General features: G+C 43.0%; 1 protein-coding gene across 2 annotated transcripts in view; it reads right to left on the reverse strand.

The window, feature by feature from the left end:
- UTP20 (UTP20 small subunit processome component) overlaps positions 1-15504 on the reverse strand; it is an 82470-nt gene extending 66966 nt beyond the window's left edge. For both annotated transcript variants that reach the window (XM_038400079.2, XM_043491437.1), the window contains exons 1-12: positions 15344-15504; positions 10198-10278; positions 9411-9477; positions 8997-9129; positions 8247-8435; positions 8011-8092; positions 6586-6723; positions 5925-6080; positions 4931-5077; positions 4323-4457; positions 3110-3187; positions 1562-1740 (exon numbers count right to left, since the gene is read on the reverse strand). In XM_038400079.2, the coding sequence (XP_038256007.1) occupies positions 1562-1740; positions 3110-3187; positions 4323-4457; positions 4931-5077; positions 5925-6080; positions 6586-6723; positions 8011-8092; positions 8247-8435; positions 8997-9129; positions 9411-9477; positions 10198-10278; positions 15344-15388 (1430 nt within the window). In that variant the 5' untranslated portion in view covers positions 15389-15504. The remainder of the gene's footprint in view (positions 1-1561; positions 1741-3109; positions 3188-4322; positions 4458-4930; positions 5078-5924; positions 6081-6585; positions 6724-8010; positions 8093-8246; positions 8436-8996; positions 9130-9410; positions 9478-10197; positions 10279-15343) is intronic.
- Between the last annotated feature and the right edge of the window lie 5886 nt (positions 15505-21390).

Below are 21390 nucleotides of genomic sequence, written 5' to 3' on the forward strand. Positions count from 1 at the left end.
CTCCATGGCACAAAGTACCACACAGTCATTTCTAATGTGCAAGGCAGGAAATGCTCCATAAAAGGTTACATCTCAACAGTAAGAGGTCCAGCAGAATCCGGGGCTTGCTCCTGTACTGTAAACACTGTTATTCCATTAATTTTCAAGTATAAAAGAATGGTGTCTTTTTTGATGCTGCTCTGTATTCATTAAAGGGATTTTGCCACATTTCCAACACAGCTGTAAGACCTGCTCTACAGCAAGTGGTTCTCAAGCAAACTGATCCAGCTCCTGGAACTTTCCTCCAAAACAACTTCATATACATCTGAATTTGCAACAGGCTACAAATCGATCTAACTCACAAGATGAAGTTAGTCATAAGGAAAGTTCTCCTTTTGATACCTAAGGGCCCTGCCATTTGCCCCAATTGGAGAGCAGTATGTAGCTGTATTATCTCAGATGCAGAGCTAGGACTAAACTGACTACCTCCTCCTTGCTCCATGGGGAGTAAGTGACTGCAGCAGCCTGTTTTCTGGTGTAAATTACTTCCCCCATGTTGCTGGCTCAGCTGTATTGTGAGTACATTGGGATGGGGAGGCCGGGGACCCTTGGTTCCTCCCACTCCCCACCAATCTGCACCAGACGAGGAAGTAATGTTGTGATCCAGTGGGTGGTGCTCTCCTCTTGCCCCCTCTTTGGTCATCCGTGATGTGGGTAGCCCGTGCAGGGGAGCGTACTCATAACTAAATCCTTAATAATCACAAAAGCCAGTGGAGAAAGAGTTCACTATTACTGTAGAGAAAAATAAATGTTTATGAAATTTCTGAGAAATGAAGCTTGGCGGTGTAGAAGGGGAATAATTCCCTCCTCTTCCCACAGGAAAAAATCAGCACTCCCCTGCAGATTTATTATGAGAAATGCTGAATTGTACAAAAATAGCCCCCAAATAGGAGAATCCTGCTTACACTTAGATACCATCTAAATGGAAACGTGATTAAAACAAAAACAGACTGTAGGAGCACATGGAATTCATCTCAGCAGAATATTTATTGTGACTGCTGCTGCTGTTCCTTCATAATCATTTTTGGGTATTTATATTGCACTGCCATCCAGACATCCAAATCGGGATTGGGCCTGCCTGGGCTGAACAAAATGTTTAGGAAGACAAGGTTCCTAATCTAAAGATCTTACAGATTAAAAGACTATGTGACATATGAAAGACAAGCTGAGGAGAGAGCGATACAATCAGATACAATTCGATTTGCTTCTTCCTGTTCTCTTGTCCCTGATGTCAGCATTCTCAGAAGCAAAGAATAAGAGGAAGAAAAAGTATTTCTACATTGTTTTGAGATGAGACAAAATCCTATACAAGGGACAAATATTCACCCCTCTCTGTGACAGAAATGCAGCAAGTATTTAAATACCCAGCTCTGCAGAGATTATTCCAAGTCCTCAAAGAAAGACTGAACACTAGGTGAAGTGGCAGTTCTGACGCCACTGTCAGTCGGCTTAGCAACACTACATTCCAAACCTTTTGAAAGTGCTCCAAGGTAAGAGCGTCTGTGGAGCGTGAGGAACTTACCCTATCGGTGGTTCTGTAAAAACAAGGGGATATTTTTCAAAAGCCATTGAGCCAACAGTGGGAGGTTCTGCTTTCTCCAGAATGAGTTTAGCCAAAATTGCCATGGCCTCATCCCTAGCTAGGACATCTTCTCCAGAGAAGCAGTCCTCGACATACACTAGAAAGCATGGAAGAAAATGCTGAAAGGGAAAAGAAATTGAGATTTAACATGCCTCTCCAATTCTGACCAAGCAAATCAGGGATCCAAGATACTAGGGCCAGGAAAGCCAAGCTTTTTGGGATGAGCTGTCGCAGTACAAAGGTTTCCTCCAGTCCTGATGCATCTGATCACCAAGATACCAAGGCATCAGTACCAGGAGCCTTTGAGAAGCCAGTGATTTGACATAAAGACCCTGGCCTGTCCAAACTCCAGGTTCCCACCAGAGCTCAGGATCCCCAAGCTCAGCCCCTCACAGCATGCAGAGAACCTGCTCCCCTCAACTCCATGCTTCTCCTCAGAGTCCTGGGCCACCATGCGCAGGCCCCACCCATCAGACATCCCTGGTTCTCCATTTCAGCCTTCGCCACCCCCACACAGAAATTCCATACACATCCCAACCCCACGTCTTCACACTTGTTTCCTCTCCCCACTTTCCTTCCATCAACACAGAGATCTGTTGCCCCATTCACTGATTCTGCTTCTGAATCATGGTGTCAGAGATCAAACCTCAGCTAAGGAAGCTGGCCAGCGGCTTTTGGAGGAGCTACAACTCGTTATGGTAGGAACCCTCTTTTATCCTCCCCATTTACTGTCTCTTTTACATTCAAAACGGGGACTGGCTTAAACCGAGAGCCTCTCTGTACGCTCCTTGCAATTTCCCCATCTCTCTGGGCTGTCCTATGTGTGTAAAAAAGATCTGGAAAGAGGTGAGAGAGACACCCTGAAATACTCAGCCTACTGATACCTCCATTGAGACACATCCCCTATTAACCAATCTACCATGAAAAAGTCACGAATACCAGAGACAAGACACTGGCAAGCAAGTGTTGGGGGTACATATTGAGGTGTGCAGCCACAATGGGCATTCAAGCTCCTGTCAGATGCAAAGCTGCAACATAACACTAATTAGAGACCACTGACATCTCCTTGACTCCTGGACCATGTCTGCCCCTTCAGTAACCCAGCAGGAATCCCCTGATCTGTGTTATGTGGGAGTTCAAATTAGATAATTACAGTGGTCCCTTCTGGCTCTTAAAAAATCTATAAAATTGTAATGAAAAGACTTTTTTTGCATTGCCATTTTCAGTCACTCTCAGAAGAATAACAGCCCCTTTTACTCCCATCAGGTAACATCCAAGACACAGAAGATGGATAGTTCAAATATATGTCAAATAAAAATAACTCATCATAGGAACTATATATATTATGAATTTGCCAAGTGTAATGGCATTCCTAGGATCAGCAGTCAAAACAACTCTCCATCAGACTCATTTTTCCCCACCCAGAAACACAACTCCTCATTGCTCATCTGACTACAAAATAAATACATGAATGAAAACTTCACCTACCTGCTCAAACTGATTCATTGAAAACACTGTTTTGGAGAAATCCAAAAGGAGGCGCCTTTCAAACCCACTTCCAAATACCTGTCAAAAGCAAATGAAGGGTTAGAAGGGGCATATAAGCAACAAGCACTTTATTTGTTCATGAAGGGAATCAAGACATATGAGCCATGTTCCTCCAGTGCACACAGTGTTTCTTAATACTGAAAGGAGTTACATATAAATACTTACTCCCCTCCTGACCCTGCAAATACTTACACACATGGATAACTCCAATGTACGTTAGTAGCCCCATCGAGTTCAATGGGATTACTCACATAGGCGGGATGCAGGTCTTATGGGAAGAACTTGAGAGATTTGTCAGGGTTGATAGGCAGAAAATTAATACTACTAAGCCAGAGATCAACACCAAAGACCGGACAGACTTAATAATTCCTCCAGCCTTATTTCATTATTGTGAAAACATTTTTTGGTTTCATCCTTTGCAAGAAATACAAGAGATGTACCTCCATCGCTTTGTTTTGCTCTGCAAATCTATTTTGCTTACAGCACAACTAGTTGCCCATATTAATTATATTATAAATATGTACAGTAACATACAAAAACTGAAATGTCCAAAATAAATACTGCCACCTCACATACACCTCAATCAACAAAACAGATTAAAAATAAGCATACACTACCAAAGCAGCATTGTGTTTGGGTCCAGCAGCAGCAGCAGCGGTGCTAATATATACATGTAACCTGCTTTAGAAAATACTGCCAGGCTTGCCAAAGGGCCTGATAAAAAGGTCCCTGAGATCAAGAGGCAGCACAGTCTAGTGGACAGGTCACCAGACTAGGAGTCAGGGGACTGGGTTCTAATCCACTGACCTGCTGTACAACCTTGGGCAAGTCACTTCACTTCTCTGTTTCCTTGTCTGCTTAGACAGGGACTGTTGCTCACAGTGCATTTGTACAGGTCATAATGGGACTTCATTCTCAGTTAGCACCTCTAGGCACTACTGTCATACAAATAAACAACAGACTTGGGCTTTGGATCAGCCCCCTAAATTCACCATATGCTGAGCCAGGGAGTGGCTTGTACCTCGCCTGCACAAAAAGGATGAGAGTAGCCCTGAGTAACACATTTCCTAGAATGTAAGTGCTGTGCGTGGCAATCAACTCATTCAAGAGAGACTGATCTATGGTTCTTCTGTTGCAAAATGCACTGCATTACCTTCTCAATGGTTTCCCTGGTCACAGCATCTGGCAGGAAAACATTCTCAGCAAGCAGCAAAACAGAAACCGTTTTAAGCAGGGTCTTACAGCAAGGCACCGAGAGATCAGGTGTTTGTAACATTTTTGCTAACGTCTGAGGAACAAGAGAGAGAGAAAGACAATGTTACACACACACCACAGGACAATGACTTCTTCCAGCCGTGCCAGAGGGGATGATGACCCATGTGGAAATGCTCTTTCACAGCTGCGCAGGCTGCTGCCTTCTCCACAGCAGCACAGTTCCTTCAAGAACCATGACCTCACATGGTCCTCAGCAGCTATTGTCTATGACCACTTCTCCTCCTGCCCTGCTCTCAGTGGAGGATTCATTTAGAGAAGGACTCCCATAAGATCACGATGACAGAATCAGCATTATATTACACAGGGGAATTCCCATAAATTTGCTGGGGTGGCTCCCAAAGGTTGCCAAACTGACTTTACCCCAGCACAACTTCTAAACCTCAGCACACCCACACAACCAGAGAAAACAGGTGAGCATACTGAAGATGCTCTGGTTTCCCACTCTTCATCTGTGTGCACAGTAGCCTAAAGGATGGTCTGACCCACCTTACAAACTGCTTCAGGTTGAGAGATTTTGGACCCATTTGCATGTTCTGCTAGGATCAAATACACTTGCAATATCCTTTCAATCTGTTCTGAGCTTTCGCAGCAGTTGGCCTTTGTTATTCTCTCCTGCAATTCTAACACTGATTCCTGCAAGAGACAGTTTCACATGAATGATCAGATCCTGTCATGGATAACGCTAAGCTGAAGCGATTCTGGTAACTGCATGTTCCATTGGCCTGATAAACTATTGCTAGCTTTCTTATTCTGATCCAACAAATGAACCTTTCCAGGAAAAGAAAAATATAGCCAGATTGTTCCAATAATCCAATAATGAACATCTCACATCCCTTGGAAGTCTTGCAAGATGAAGTGCTCTTTCACAGAAGGCTTACAGGTTGCATAGGAAAGAAACAGGAGAAGAAACAAATGCCTTGTGCTTAGCTACACGTGAACGGTTGGAGCCAGATTCTGACCACAACTGATCTCAGTACCTCCACTGACTCCTGTGGTGAAATCATGGTCCTATTGAAGTCAGTGGGAGTTTTGCAATTGATTTCAATGGGACCCATACTTCACCCTTGTTGTATACTAGTGTGAGATCAGAATCTAGTCCAGGGAATGCAAAAATACTAATCACATAAAACAACTCCTAATAGCGGAAGGCAAAGAATTGCTATTATACTGGTTGGAGTGGGAAGAGAGGATGAGAAGGATCTTCGCTGGCAGCTAAAACCATGGCAGGAAAGCAGTAGTTACTTTCCCCAAATCCCACCCCAAACTGCACAGCATAACTGCACCAGTTCAACAACCATCAGGGCCCTCTGTCCCCACAGATAAAAGGCCAGGCTTTCCTCCTTTGTGCAACATTTATTTTAATGTTCCTACTGCAGAAAAAAATCACACACCACGCACTTTTCCTTTAACACACACAAAATGTTATTCTTGGGGAGGGAGACCATCCTTTTTTTTCAGCTTCTCAACAATTAAAACTTACTTCCAAACATTTGAAAAGAACCTCAAAATGCTCCTTGTAGATATGCACTGCAGCCGATTTTACCATATGTTTGAAAGCTTCTCCAACAATAATCCATGGGAGTTTAGCTTCAATCTCGGTAATGGGCCCCAGCTTTAGCAGAATGAACTTTATAGCCTGTGGAAGGAAAAGGCCAGTTATGTCTTCACGCTTAGAAAAGAGACCAAAAATTTCTAAAACCCTTTAGCTTCAGAATTTTTTTTTTTTTAAATGACAATGTGATACTTTTTAAAAATATTACGGGGATTTGGATCCCCCCTATAAAACTGTCTTTTTTTGCCCAGTACCAAAGTTAATATTTAAATCCAAAATTGTTTCATAGACTCTAAATAAATCCACAGAAATGCACATTATCACCCAATGCAATCATTTCAAAACACATACATATTGCCCAGGATTTACTAAAAGCAAAAACTTGAAAAGCCATCTTTAAAGAGATATCATTACATGTATTACCTTACAATAAACAGCACAATTTACATCCCAAATCCACTGAAGCAAACAGAAAGACACCTGTTGCCTTCAAGGAGTGCGATATCAGGCTCTAATATAGTGATGTCCCATATTAGGTACTTTAAAACTTTGTCATTTTCCACTTGGTTTATGTGCTCAGGCTATTTACCTTCTCTGCACAGGAGTGAAACATGTTCCTAACCCCCTTGCACATCTCAAAGAGTAACTGTCCCACGCCTTCTACTTTTTCTGGGTGCTCTCCCAGGTCAAGAAACATTACATTGAAAAGTGCATTTTTATCAGAAACCTACAAAACAAAATCCACAGAGAAAGTTATCTTCAGTTCAAACCTATCAAATGGAAAGAAATCATAAATGACTCCTGCCAGTGCCATCTTACTCCTCTACTCCACCCTCCAACAGTTCAAACTCGTTCTCTCTACAATAACATGCATCAACAGAATGGAGAGGAAGGATCATATCCTCAGCTGATGTCGCTCAGTGTAATTCCACTAACAATACCCATTCAAATCAATGGGACTTAAGCACATGCTGAAGAGCTTTGATGAACAAGGATGGGATTACTTCCATGCTTAATGTTAAGTACATGTTAAGTGCTTTGCTGAACTCGGACCATAATGAGATGTCACAGTGAATAAGTGGTAGTAAACTAGTCACTGGAACACTAAGGACTCCATTAGGGTCTAAGAAAAGGACTGGATCATTTTAAGTCAGAATTCAATAATTAAGAACTCTGATGCTGCAAACAGATGGGAGAACACTGCTTGAATTTCTGCCCAAAATTTTCAAAATCCTCAGTTTCTGGGCGTCCAACCTGTGGCTCCTTAAAGGGTCCTGAATTGTAGGGATTAGGGATCAGCACTTTCTGAAAATCAGGCTCCATTAAAGGTGTCTCAGGTTGGATGTCCAAAATTCAAGGCAGCCAAATTCACCAGTCACTTTAGAGAACCCTGGCTTCTGCACATATTGGCTTAATCAACACCAAATGGCTATACATTCTATTCCCTACTTCACCAAAATGATGGCAGTTTAGGGTTGATTAATTTGGCTAGAAAAATTATGTACTCAGATTTTCTGCGCTCAAATGAAGAGGCACAGAAATTGTAAACAATGCAGCAAAATGTCTCAAATCATTATTTAAAAAATGCATTGACCAAACGTGAAGTATAAAAACTAAGGGTGCAGTCCAGCCAGGTCCAGTGGAGTTCCTTTCTCCTTATCGGGGATTCTATAGAAATGTTGGAAAGATGACCATGAGCTCTTCAGTTTCACTGCTCTTAAAAAAAAATCATCCGTATTACATATATAGTCAGGGCCTGATCCTGTGAAGTGATGAACACATTTTGTTCCGGCTGTGCTACATATAAAGTCTCCTATAAAACCTTTGTCACTACATAAATCAAACCAAACCACTCAGAATGGATAGAATGCTAGTTTGTGTTTTGTTAAACCCTTTATTCTCTAGAGGGCACCCATTGTCATGACTCATTACAGCTTTGTTCAGTATTGGTTAGCTTGAAGCCAAGGGCCCCCGTGGAAAGTTGTTAAAGTCATGTTAATAACACATCACCTACCTTCCTCATTAGAAAGGTGAAGCTTTCTGCGGCAAAGTTTCTGATGTGTTGCTTGTTGTGTGCCAACAAGGTACTGTATAAACTACAAATACAACAGGCAATTAAAACCATTCAACTCACACTCAGCCAGAAAGAACTCATCAATAATTTCTTTGTTAAAAAGACAACTAATTCTGAAGAGTAAGAGGCATTTACATTAAAATATAATCTAGTGAACACAGACCAATAAAACTTACCTATATATATTGGCCATATCCTTCACCATCAGTCTCCACAGGTATTTGTAAAGGTAGGAAAGAGCGGTAAAAGCCCACTCTAGCAGCTCTGTGTCTTGGGTATCCAATAACATGGTGATGGTCAGAAAAAAGTCTTGAAAGTGAGGGTAGAAGTCTGTCTGGAGATCTCGAGCCAGCTGTACCACAAGGCTAGAGTTCAAACAACAAATGTCAATGTTCATATGTTTAAAATGCCAAACACCTAAATAGTCACTGCCTGATTGTGCAACTACACTGCAGATTAAAATGGCTCTAGTGGGTGTTCAGTATGCAGATTCATTGGAAGTAAAGCTGTCACTGTCTCTTATCTGACCACTACACATGATGTTAGCTTGAATGAAAGGGGTTTTTGAACTGAAAACAAACCAACCAAACAACCTCAAATAATTTCATGTTTAGGTGACATTAAGAGTGAGACTCAAAACCAAGAGCAGCCATGAATACGTCAGTGACAAGATATGAGCTCACACCAACATGTTTCTTGGGTTGTTGAGGAGATTTGTTTGGTTAGTTATATTCTAGGAGTATTTTTGAAAGTAAACCATAGAATTAGAATGCTATTATAAAAGACACAGAAAATATCACCGGTATGGCTCTCTCTCAGTAACATCCATGCAGTGCAATTCTTTCTTCAGTGACAACAAGGACACATTTACACTTTTCGCCCTACATTGACACAAAGGCACTGAATTTATTTTAGTGTTTACTTACTCCAAAAGGGGCTGATACGCAAGACTGTTTTTGACTTGCAGATGAGTCTTCAAGCTCTGCACTATGGCATCCTGATAATACACCAGCTGGTTGAATGACTGGCATTTGCCGGCCACTTCTTTGTAGAATTTCACTGTACAAAAAACAAAGGAACACTTAAGAACTATGTCCCAGTTACTGGTAAACATAAAGGACTTTAAAGAGAATAACAACACCTCCTCTAGAGCCCAATCCAAAACCCACTGAAGCTGATGGAAAGTCTCCCAGTGATTTCAATGAGCTCTGAACCAGGATCCTAATCCCCCTGCATTAGGATGGTATTCTAGGTAAACAAATTCCACCCTGTAAAGCATGAACTCATTATGCAAGCAAAGAGTGCAAATGAATTATAAACGATTTACTATAAAGAGATACCAAAGTGCTGTGTGAGGTTCAGTTCTCTCCATTTCTGCAGTCCTTCATAAAAGTAGGTTTCAACCTCCTGTCAGAAATCAAGATCATGCATTAGGCAAACAGCCCTAAATAAAAACTATTCTTTCAATGTAAAGATTAGATAGAAGGCTCAATAGATGAAGCACAATCAAATGCCTCAAGTATTCATTTGAGAGATATTTAAAGAAATGCTGATGACTTCACTTTAAAACAGCATCAGTTACTGAAACACATTTAATGCTTAAAATATATGGCCCGATAATGCAAAGTGCAAAGCCATATAAGCTCCCGAATGTTTTATTATCAGAGAGTATCTTTAAAAAGTAACGCTATTGATGTGTGAAAAACATACTTTGAGATTTTACTGCAATTTCACGATGTATTAACTAATTAAATCCATGATCTCGCACAGACTTACATAAGTGCTTACATGTAAACACTAGGAGTTAGTCCCATTAAAATAAATGGAGCTATCAACTGTCCATAAAATTAACCGTGTGTGTATGTCTTTGTGGGAGCGGGACCTCACTTTATTCCACTGTTTTTTCTTCTCTTACAAACAAATCTGAAACATTGACTTTCAATAAGACTTAGGCTCCTAAATTCTTAAGTCACTTTTGAAAATGGGACTTAGCTGTCTAAATGGAGCAACACAAACTAAATATCTTTAGATAATCTGAACCTTGGTGAATATACATTTCTAAAAAGTGCTCTGAGATCCTCGGTCGAAAGATGTTATAGAATTGCAGAATTATTATATTCTTCTCACCTCAGCATAGCTCCCAGTCCTGTCAATCCGATGAATAATATCGATATTAACATTGCCTAAGCGTTCAGAGAAGGTGAGAAACTGTAAAAACAAAAACTTAAGTCAAATGTTGCCTTTGTTCTGTTTATTTCAGAATTATCCCTTTTACATGAGTCTCAATGACATGTACTATATAACTGCAGACACTGCTTTTAAAGAAAACACTGTCAATAGTTCAGGTTGTGTAAATTAAGCTGTTTATATATATACAGAGAGAGAGAGAGATTCTGGTTTTATGTCAATGAAATCAGTCTTTTTGTTAGTTTGTTTTTTAATTGGGGGAGTGGATAGAAATATCTGCCTGGGGTGTTTACAGCTGAACACTGTAGTACCTGTTAACGCAGGAGAACAAAAACAAAGACCTACAGCAGTCACTTAAGTTTCATTTCTAAGGCTTTTAGCAACACGGATGTACCGCTACAAGGCATGCGGTGTAGCTGCTGTTTGTCGATAGGAAAGAGCTCTCCTGCGGACAGAAAATTTCCACCCCACCATGAGTGGCAGCGGTTTTGTCGGCAGGAGTTTTCCGACAAAGCGATGTTCACACCGGCGCTTTTCGTCAGTAACATTTTTGTCATGGGGGGGAGGGTTAACACTCCAAATATCCAACAAAGTGCCAGTGTAGACAAAGCCTAAGTGGCGTGAAGCACACTTAAGTAAGCTAAGAGCATAAATGGAAGGTGGGAAGGAAGGTAAACATTAGATTTTTAAAATGATTAGTTTTCAGTGCATAGCTGTTCTAACACATACCATAGTGCGGGGTGGCCAAACCATGGCTCACGAACCACATGCGGCTCTTTTACAGTTAAAGTGTGGTTCACAAAACCCCTATGCCTCTGCCCATTCTCCACCTACCAAAAGGGGGTGGGGGGGAAAGCTTGGGCCTTCTCCCCTGTGGTGGGGTGGTGCTAGGGGTGTCAGCCCCACAACAGGCACTTGCAGGGGCTTGGGGCTTCAGCCCTGCTATGGCTGAAGTCCCGAACCCCGGAATGCGTCTCCTGGGGGGCTAAAGCCGCTAGCCCCACCATCCTGACAGGTGCACCCAGCTTTTGAACTTCTGAAGATTATTGTAGGCGGCTCAGAGAGTCAGTACGTTTGGCCACCCCTATCACAGAGCTTGATCCTGGCCTTAAGTAATGCCTATGCAGTGCCCCATTGTCTTCAATGGATGAGTAGAGATAGGGTAGGTAAGGGATAGGAGGGGGAAGAAAGGGGGTGTGCATGCAAGTGCCAGTTAGCTTGCATGATCACAATGGAAGATTGATTATTAACACTGTCTAAAGTTTTACAAGTAACACAAGAACTTTTTTAAAAGATATATTATCTTCATGTTCATAATTGTCTTCAGTTATCAGAACATTACTCATCTATAGATGTCTATAAAAATAATAATGACTGACTGAACACTAGTTATATTTCAGTATAAGGAGTCTTTCCAAAACAAAGAATTACAGCAAATATTTTGCATCATTCAACTAAACATTGTTTTAAACAGACACTATTCGGATTTATTTTAAAATACAATTTCCGACTGAGTAGTCTTTAAATAATATGTCCTCAATTCATTTTTTGTAAATGCCTTTCTGAAATATTTTATTGGGGGTTTTCTCATCGTATCCTGTCAATGGGTTTCTAGACTCTTTTCAGCAAGGGGGGCACATTGACTGACTTGGGAAACAGTGAAAATGACTACAGTGGAGTCGCATCTTATGCGGGGGTTAGGTTCTAAAGTCAGCGCAAAAGGCTAAAATCGCGTATAGTCAAAATTATCCTTGAAAATCCCTTAAATCGCCCATAAAGTACAGTATACTGTACATGATTGTGTACACAGCCGTGTACAGTAATATGTATAATGTATACAGTAATGTACAGTATATAATAAAGAGTATATATGCAAAATATAATTTTACTGTACTGTATTTTTAATTACAGGGAGTAATTACAGGGGGGTGTCAGGGCTTGATGTCGATCCAGGAGACGGAGAGCTTGGGTGACAGAGAGCGAGTCCTAGACAAAGTGGTTGGCTCTGGTTCAGCTCAAGAAGTTGATTGCAGAGGCTCATCTGCTGCTGGTTGTTTTTCCTTGAAAAACATGGTGATAGGCAACTGTTGCTATTGTCTCTTGAGCTGCTCAAACATTTCTTAATGCAGTTTCAAATCGTCCGTAATACTACGTGTGATTTTGAGGCTTTGTTCCATAGAGGGATCGTATTCAGAAATTAAATCATTCAAGTGTTTCACTACTTGGAAAACTTCAGCAAATTGGGTTTGTCTTTCTGATTTCGAAGTGTAAGTGCAGTTGGGCATTTTTTTTTTCCAGAAGAGCCCAGTCTCATCAGTATTAAAAACTTGTTCCAAAAGATAGCCCTTTTCTTCTATGATTTTCTTTTGTTTTCTTTTCTATTGTTCGGGGTAGGCTTTTGCTGCTTCTTCACTGGCAGAGGCAGCTTCACCAATAGTCTGCACGTTTTTGAGGTTGAAGCAGTTCCTAAAACTGTTACGCCAACCTTGGCTGGCTTTGAATTCCTTCTCATCAGAAGGCTGTCCCGCTTCGGCGGGAGGTTTGAACAGCATGTAGAGGCGAAGAGCCTTTTCTCGCAATGTGTTGCCATCGATAGGCACACGGTTACGGTTCATGTCTTCCAGCCATAAGTTTAATGCCTTTTCAGTCTTCACTAAGTCTTATCACGCACCGGGCTCGTCACCTTAGCAGTTATTGGAGCATTTGATGCCACGGCTTGACGAATTTCTCTCTCTAATCTTGATGGCATGGATGCTAGATTCATTGCGGCCATATTTACGTGCCACGTTGGAGACCGACATACCATCTCTCAATAAATCCAGCACAGCCAGTTTTTCCTCCAGCGTTGGAACATATTGCTGTTTCTTCGGTTGAGCACCAGATGAAGTAGTTGGCTTGCGTTTAGGAGCCATGTTGTATGAAAAATACATACAGTATCTTTAAACATTAGAATCACACTCAGCGTGGTGAGATGCTCACACTATGAGAGGCAAGCAGGAACTGAGACCGACTGAGGGAACAGCAGATTCATGTCTCCCATCTCATGCTCACTCCGGGCCATACACTCATTGAGTAGAATGATGGGCGGAACCACCTGTACTATTTACAGATATCTTGTTATTTTTCTTTTTCTTTGCCAAGTGCATATAGTTGAATTCGCATAAGTTAAATGCGCATATGATGCGACTCACCTGTACATGCGAAATGTCATCAAATACACAAAGTAAACAAACCAAAAAATTAGAACTTTTTTTGTTGTTGTTATCTCCTTTCTGTTATACCAGTGTTGAGTATTACTTGCAACTATAGCAAGCACAAAACCGTCAGACAAAAATATAATAATTGAGTTAATGCTGTCTCTTTAAACATCAGTTACATCACTTAGAAACCCATTTTTGAGATATTCACATTAAAGAGATTATAAGGGCTATTACATGTTCCTGCAAAAAACCTCAGCAAAATACAAGGTTTGCTATAACAATGCAGAAAGATGCAACTAAAAGGTTTCCTAGGGCCAAATCATGCCCTATAGCAGAAAAACATACAGGAGGCACTTGTAGAGTGTTCTATGTTATCTAGGCAGGATGCTCTAATCATGCAGATATCCCATAACCCTGAAGGAAATCACTGAGACTCATAACATCAGATCAGACAGACAGGGAATCCCTCCAGCCGTACCCAGGGAGTCTGATTCCCTCTAGAGCAGTGGTTCTCAATCTTTTTTACTGGTGACCCCTTTCACATAGCAAGCCTCTGAGTGCAACTCCCCCCCTTATAAATTAAAAACACTTTTTAATATATTTAACACCATTATAAATGTTGGAGGCAAAGCGGAGTTGGGGTGGAGGTTGACAGCTTGCGACCACCCATGTAATAACCTTGCGACCCTCTGAGGGTCTTGACTCCCAGTTTGAGAACCACTGCTCTAGAGTCTCGTTACCTATGCCCATCTCACCCCTGCACTTTTACTCTCACCCCCACAAAAGGAACAAAGTCAAGCACTTATAATGTTGTGGTGACAGGGTCTACAGTAAATCCTGTGGAAGTTTCCCTGGGGGTTTGCCAAAGGATGTTGTCTCCAGCCACACCTCCACCTCCCCTCTTACTTACACTCATAAAAAGCCTTTTCTATGCTAGGAAAGTTTGACAAAAATTTGCTCACATCACTTCTGCTCTACTGGTGGTGATAACATTAGGTCCCAAACATAGGGATAGTCTGCTGCCTTGAGCACTGTGGTATCTAACCCTGATCCAAAAGACACTCTGCTTATAACACAAAAGCTCCCAGCAGCCATCTACACTAGCCAACATTGCTAGCACTGGTGGAGCCAGTCAAATTGATATTGGCAATGGTAAGATTTTTTTTACACAAATTTCCCTAGTGTAGGTGAATCTGCAGATTCCCAACAACATGTGCTGCATCCATGTTTGGACAAGTGGTACGCGCTTTTCCCTAGTGTAGGAAAAACTGTGCTCGTATGAAGAAGTTTCCATGAACTCAGAGTCAGGGAGGAAACTACAGCTTTTGCTCTCTTATCCACTAACAGCGTGAGGACCCCAAAGCAGGATTTTTGCTTTTGGTTTCCTCTGCCCCACACAGTGAGGGGAAAGTGGAGGAGGAATTCTGATAAGGGCAGTGGTGAATAGCAGAGGGCCAAATGAATTGAAACTCATTCTAACAGGAAATGCAAAGAGGGATCGGGGTAATATCTGGACTCTAAACAGAAACATCATTTGAACAGTGCGATGAGATTATAACCTCTTCACAACTGTGTCTTCAGGGCCCAGCACAGCATGTGGGCCTTAAAAGAATAATTAGGGAGCCCAAAACAGCAATGGGGAGGGGGATACTGCTTGAGGAAGAGGAGGAGCCACCCCCCAGACGCGTGTTCTCAGCCCGGGGCCAGTTCGTTAACCCGCCACCGCCGTGTGCTGCACCCCCAGGCCAGGCCAGGCCAGGCCAGGCCAGCGCTCGGCGGCCCCACTCTCCGGGGCTGTGACTCATGACCAGGCGTCTCCCCCGTGGCTCTGCCGGGGGCTCAGGCAGGGCCGGCGGCGCCGCTCGCCCACCCGGGCCGCTACTCACCCTGTGCGTGTTCTCGGACCGGTGCGAGGCGGATTTGGGCTTCATGGCCCCGAGCAGCCGGGGCCTCCTCCGCGGGGCGCCGGGACCCAAACACACGTGCGGCCCTAGCTGCTGGGCGCCGCCATCTTGTCGGAGTGGGGCGGGCAGCGGCCGCCGCGCGTGCGCCGGGCGGGGGCGGGCCGGGCCGGGCGTCGGGCTCCCTGCAGCTCTCCGCTGCTGCCCGGCAAAGCCGCTTCACTGGCCCAAGGAGAGTCCTGCCGGCTGCGGCCTCTGCCCCAGGAGCCCGGGCTTGCCCCGGGACGGAGCTGCTGGCGGCTGGTCTGGTGCCGGATACACTGGCAGCGCCACGCACATTGGCACGATCAGATCCGGCAGGACTTGCCCCAGGTCGAAGCTAGCTTGAAAAATACCAGTGCGGCCCTGTCTTGTGCCAGCCTCCGGCTCTGCCTCCCCGATGCCGGGGTACTTGTGGGCTTCCCCGACATCCCCATGTTCCTGCAAGTGTCTTAATAGCTGCAGTGCAAATTGACCATTTGTCCGAGAATCGACAGGATTCTTCTGTCCACCTGCTTGCATCCACCTGGGGCGGTTAGATTGACCTAACTACAGTGCTCAGGGCACAGAAATATTTCACAGCCCTGAGCAACGTAGCTGCTCAAAAAACTGAATTTTTAAGTGTACACCAGGCCTTAGAAAGACAAATACAGTAGAACCTCAGAGTTACGAACGCCTCGGGAATGAAGTTGTTCCTAACTCTGAAAGGTTCAAAATCCCAAACAAAGCATTATGGTTGTTCTTTCAAAAGTTTACAACTGAACATTGACTTAATACCGCTTGGAAACTTTACTATGCAGAAGAAAAATGCTGCTTTCCCTTTATTTTTTTTTAGTAACCTAGATTTAACACTACTGCTTTTTTTTTTTTTTTTTGGTCTCTGGTGCTGCCTGATTGCGTATTTCCAGTTCCAAATGAGGCGTGTAGTTGACTGCTCTGTTCATAACTCTGGTGTTCGTAATTCTGACCTTCTACTGTACAGCACAGGACTACGCTTGGTTACAGAAGGTCATCTTTGTAATCAATAAGGGCTAGAAACTTGGATTGGTTTTTTGTTTTGTTTTAAATAAAAAATTAAGTTCATATACTTACTTGAGAGAGCTTCTTATTCATCCTGGGCAGGTAGATTTTTCAAGCCCTCAATATATATACATCACTACTATATAATAAATATTAGTGGGACAGTTAGTAAGCACACCTACTATATTTACCTGGTACAGTTTTAGTGAAGATAAATTAAAGTTATGTTTATTTCTACCCATCATAGGTACTTATATGCCCCCCATAGTTACGGTATTTGAATACCTCACAATCTTTAACATACTGATCCTCACAGCACCCCTGGGAAGTAGGAAAGTGCAATTATCCTCATTTTACAGACGGGGAACTGAGGTACAGATAGGCTACGTGACTTACCCAGGGTTGCAGAGGAAGCCTTTGGTGGAGCAGGGGCTTAACCCAGGTCTCCCTAAGACTAGTGCCCTAACCACTGGCCCTCTCTATATAAGTATCTTAGTACTTGATCATCTGAACTAATATAATGATGCTGCTAAAATTATTTATCAAATAAAAGTAGGTGTTTCAATGTAAGACTCTTTTGTATGTGTATGTATCCTATGTTTGACACTGCTATCGTGCTATTTGTATAATGATATTTACATTGCATTTTTGCTTCCCACTAAAGAGCAGTGAAGAAGACTTACAGATATCATTGAAAGAAAGGAAAGATGCTGCTGAAACACCCACAGTATATGACAGCCTGCCACCGAACCAGAAATGTACAACAATGCAAGACTGACACACTGAATATTGCATTCCCCCTACTCCAGTGTGAAACCTTTCCTAGATCTAGACACTTGGGATGTTAACTTGGGCTGCACTTGTACACTGTGCCATGCTAATAAACTTTTGGAAATTGCTGAGATAGATGTGCTAAAACACCCCTACTCTCCCAAACTATAACAAAAAAAACCCACCACACACTCATTTAGGAAGGCAATTGGGTCCCATGGATAGCACTGTGGAACCTGTGTTCTTAGTCCCAGCTTGGACATTGGCTTGCTGTGTAACTTTGTGCAAGTCGCTTCACCTCTCTATACCTCTGTTTCCTTATCTTCCCTCTCCAACTGGGAGGAAAGATGGTCCAGTGGTTAGCCTGTAAATCTGGGATTTGAGAGATATGGGTTCCCTTCCCACAGACTTCATGTGTGCCTCAGATCCCAATAGATAAAGTGGGGATTATTATTCTGAATCATATTTATTACAGTAATGACTAAGATTACATTTGCATTGTGAGCTGGATGTGATTCCCCAGCCTAGCTACGCCCACTCACACTAGCTCTCATCCAGCTAACACAAGTATAGAGTAGCCAAGGTAGCAGAAGCACAGCTTAGCCATGCTGACTACATACCCATCAGCTTCAGACAGGCTTAGCCATATCTCTGCTGCCACTACCACTGCTACTGCAGCTACACTACTATTTATACTTGTGATACCTCAGTGAGAGCTAGAGTGAACATGTGCACATGAGCAGGAGAATCACACTCCTCGTTCATCATGTAGAGGTACCCTATGGGCCAACCAAAAATGGGGCCCCATTATGCTAGGCACTGTACAGCGAATCCCTGCCTCAATGAGCTTACAATCTAAATAATGCTCTGTTGTGAGGATAAAGACATTAAAGGAGAGCTCAGATAATGTGTAATAAGGGCCATATACGTAACTGAGATAGAGATATGTAAAAAGAGGATGATTGTATTCACCTGTGAGATCACAAGAACTATTTTATTTCCAGCACTTGGTCTTCCTCCTGCTGTGTAATTGGTACTTTTGCTATTTACATTCAGTGGGGGAAGACTGGTATAAGGCCCAGATCCTCAAAGGGAGCTAGGTACCTAATGCCCATGAATTAGGCACCTAACTACTTTTCAGGATCTGGGCCTAAATGCCTAACTTTAGGCATCCAGGTTTGAAAGTGTTGGCATTAGTACTCTCATACCCAAATGTCTCCATGAGGAAGTACAGGCATGGCAGGTAAATTATGCCTAAACCCAATTAATGCTATGGAAAAGTGTATCCCACCCAATATTCCAAACTTGTGAGCGGCACAGTTCAGGAGATCTGTGGTTTTCTTTCTTGTGGGAGGCACACTACGAAATTGTGGATTTCCTGGGATATGCATGCTCCCAAATTCATAAAGGAGAGAGCTAGGCACTAGCATATGCACCAGATAACAAGGAGAAGAACTCAACCTGTTCTGGCTGATTTCAGCAAGAAAGCTGGATATTCTGCAACATAAGAGATGTTTTCAAAAGTCACAAACGCTAAATGTTTTTAAACTTGTAACCCACTCACAGTTTGAAAACTGAGACTCTAATTAACACTAAAGCTGGTAACTGGGCACATGTGTCAGATATTAACCCAAAAGGAAATGGTGACTGATTTAGACTCACACACTTTAAGGTCAGAAGGGACCATCATGATCATAGAATCATAGAATATCAGGGTTGGAAGGGACCTCAGGAGGCCATCTAGTCCAACACCCTGCTCAAAGCAGGACCAATTCCCAATTAAATCATCCCAGCCAGGGCTTTGTCAAGCCTGACCTTAAAAACCTCAAAGGAAGGAGATTCCACCACCTCCCTAGGTAACCCATTCCAGTGCTTCATCACCCTCCTAGTGAAAAAGTTTTTCCTAATATCCAATCTAAACTTCCCTCACTGCAACTTGGTTCCCTCCTGGTTCTGTCATTTGGTACCACTGAGAACAGTCTAGATCCATCCTCTTTGGAACCCCCTTTCAGGTAGTTGAAAGCAGCTATCAAATCCCCCCTCATTCTTCTCTTCTGCAGAATAAACAATCCCAGATCCCTCAGCCTTTCCTCATAAGTCATGTGCTCCAGCCCACTAATCATTTTTGTTGCCCTCCGCTGGACTCTGTCCAATTTTTCCACATCCTTCTTGTAGTGTGGGGCCCAAAACTGGACACAGTACTCCAGATGAGGCCTCACCAATGTCGAAAAGAGGGGAATGATCACGTCCCTTGATCTGCTGGCAATGCCCCTACTTATACATCCCAAAATGCCATTAGCCTTCTTGGCAACAAGGGCACACTGTTGAATCATATCCAGCTTCTCATCCACTGTAACCCCTAGGTCCTTTTCTGCAGAACTGCTGCCTAGCCATTCGGTCCCTAGTCTGTAGCAGTGCATGGGATTCTTCTGTCCTAAGTGCAGGACTCTGCACTTGTCCTTGTTGAACCTCATCAGATTACTTTTGGCCCAATTCTCTAATTTGCCTAGGTCCCTCTGTATCCTATCCCTACCCTCCAGCGTATCTACTAGTCCTCCCAGTTTAGTGTCATCTGCAAACTTGTTGACGGTGCAGTCCACGCCATCCTCCAGATCCTTAATTAAGATATTGAACATTACCGGCCCCAGGACCAACCCTTGGGGCACTCCACTTGATACCAGCTGCCAGGTGGACATGGATTGATCACTACCTGTTGAGCCTGATGATTTAGCCAGCTTTCTATCCACCTTATAGTCCATTCATCCAGCCCATACTTCTTTAACTTGCTGGCAAGAATACTGTGGGAGACTGTATCAAAAGCTTTGCTAAAGTAAAGGAATAACACATCCACTGCTTTCCCCTCATCCACAGAGCCAGTTATCTCATCATAGAAGGCAATTAGGTTAGTCAGGCATGACTTGCCCTTGGCGAATCCATGCTGACTGTTCCTGATCACTTTCCTCGCCTCCAAGTGCTTCAGAATTGATTCCTTGAGGACCTGCTCAATAATTTTTCAAGGGACTGAGGTGAGGCTGACCGGCCTGTAGTTCCCCGGATCCTCCTTCTTTCCTTTTTTAAAGAGTGGCACTACATTAGCCTTTTTTCCAGTCTTCTGGGACCTCCCCCGATCACCATGAGTTTTCAAAGATAATGGCCAATGTCTCTGCAATCACATCCACCAACTCTTTTAGCACCCTCAGATGCAGTGCATCCGGTCCAATGGACTCGTAATCATTTAGTGTGACCTCCTGCACATTGCAGGTCACAGAACTTCACCTACCCTCTCTTGTAATAGACCCCTAACCTCTGCCTGAGCTACTGACATCTTTAATTCATGATTTAAAGACCTCAAGTTACAGAGAATCCACCATTTACACTAGTTTAAACCTGCAAGTGAGCTGTGCCCAATGCTGCAGAGAAGGGCAAAACAACAACAACAATAACAGCAGAAACCAGGGTCTCTGCCAATCTGAACAAGTGGAAAATTCCTTCCTGACCCCAGATATGGAGATCAGTTAGACCACAAGAAAGTGGTCAACAATGATGATTTTCCTTTCACAGGAACCCTTTGCTACAGGTTGCAGGGCTAACTGCACTTTTGTCCCCTTTCTGAGTGCCCGCCACTCAGGTCTTAGGTTTTGTGCATTTACCTCTCCTGGAAAGGAATCATACAATTCCCCCACTGTTAGACCAGGCCCTGGGCTCCTGTACCCTGTGTTTCAACCATGCTTACCTAGTAGGTCTGATTGTATTCAGCACCCACAGGCCTTCAGGAGTCTGTGACCAGTGGTGAATAGAGTGACCAGACTGCCTTCTTAAACCAAACAATTGTTTAATTTTAACAATGGGAACAAAGCACTTAGAAAACAGGATTTTAAAACAACAGCCTGTGTATGTCTTATCTCACTATCTGTGATAGTGGCCCAGGAAGCCCCCAGCAATAACTGCCTCTTCCCTATAGAGTTCTTTTTATCCTGTCGGTGTTCCTTTGTCTTCTCAGTACTTGTGCTTTTTGGCTGTATTGTCCAAAACCAGTTTGTTGGGCTCCATGAAAGGTCGAGATAGTCTCCTCAGAGCTAAGGACTCTCCCATGGTTCTGTCTTCAAGTGTTTGCTTAGGGGAAATCTTACCTTGAATCATTATTTTGCCTTCCCGCTTGTTTTGCAACATTCCTGTTGATTAAAATACAGTCATAGAGTAAA

Source organism: Dermochelys coriacea, chromosome 1 (assembly GCF_009764565.3).
Source record: "Dermochelys coriacea isolate rDerCor1 chromosome 1, rDerCor1.pri.v4, whole genome shotgun sequence".
Lineage (NCBI taxonomy): Eukaryota > Metazoa > Chordata > Testudines > Dermochelyidae > Dermochelys > Dermochelys coriacea.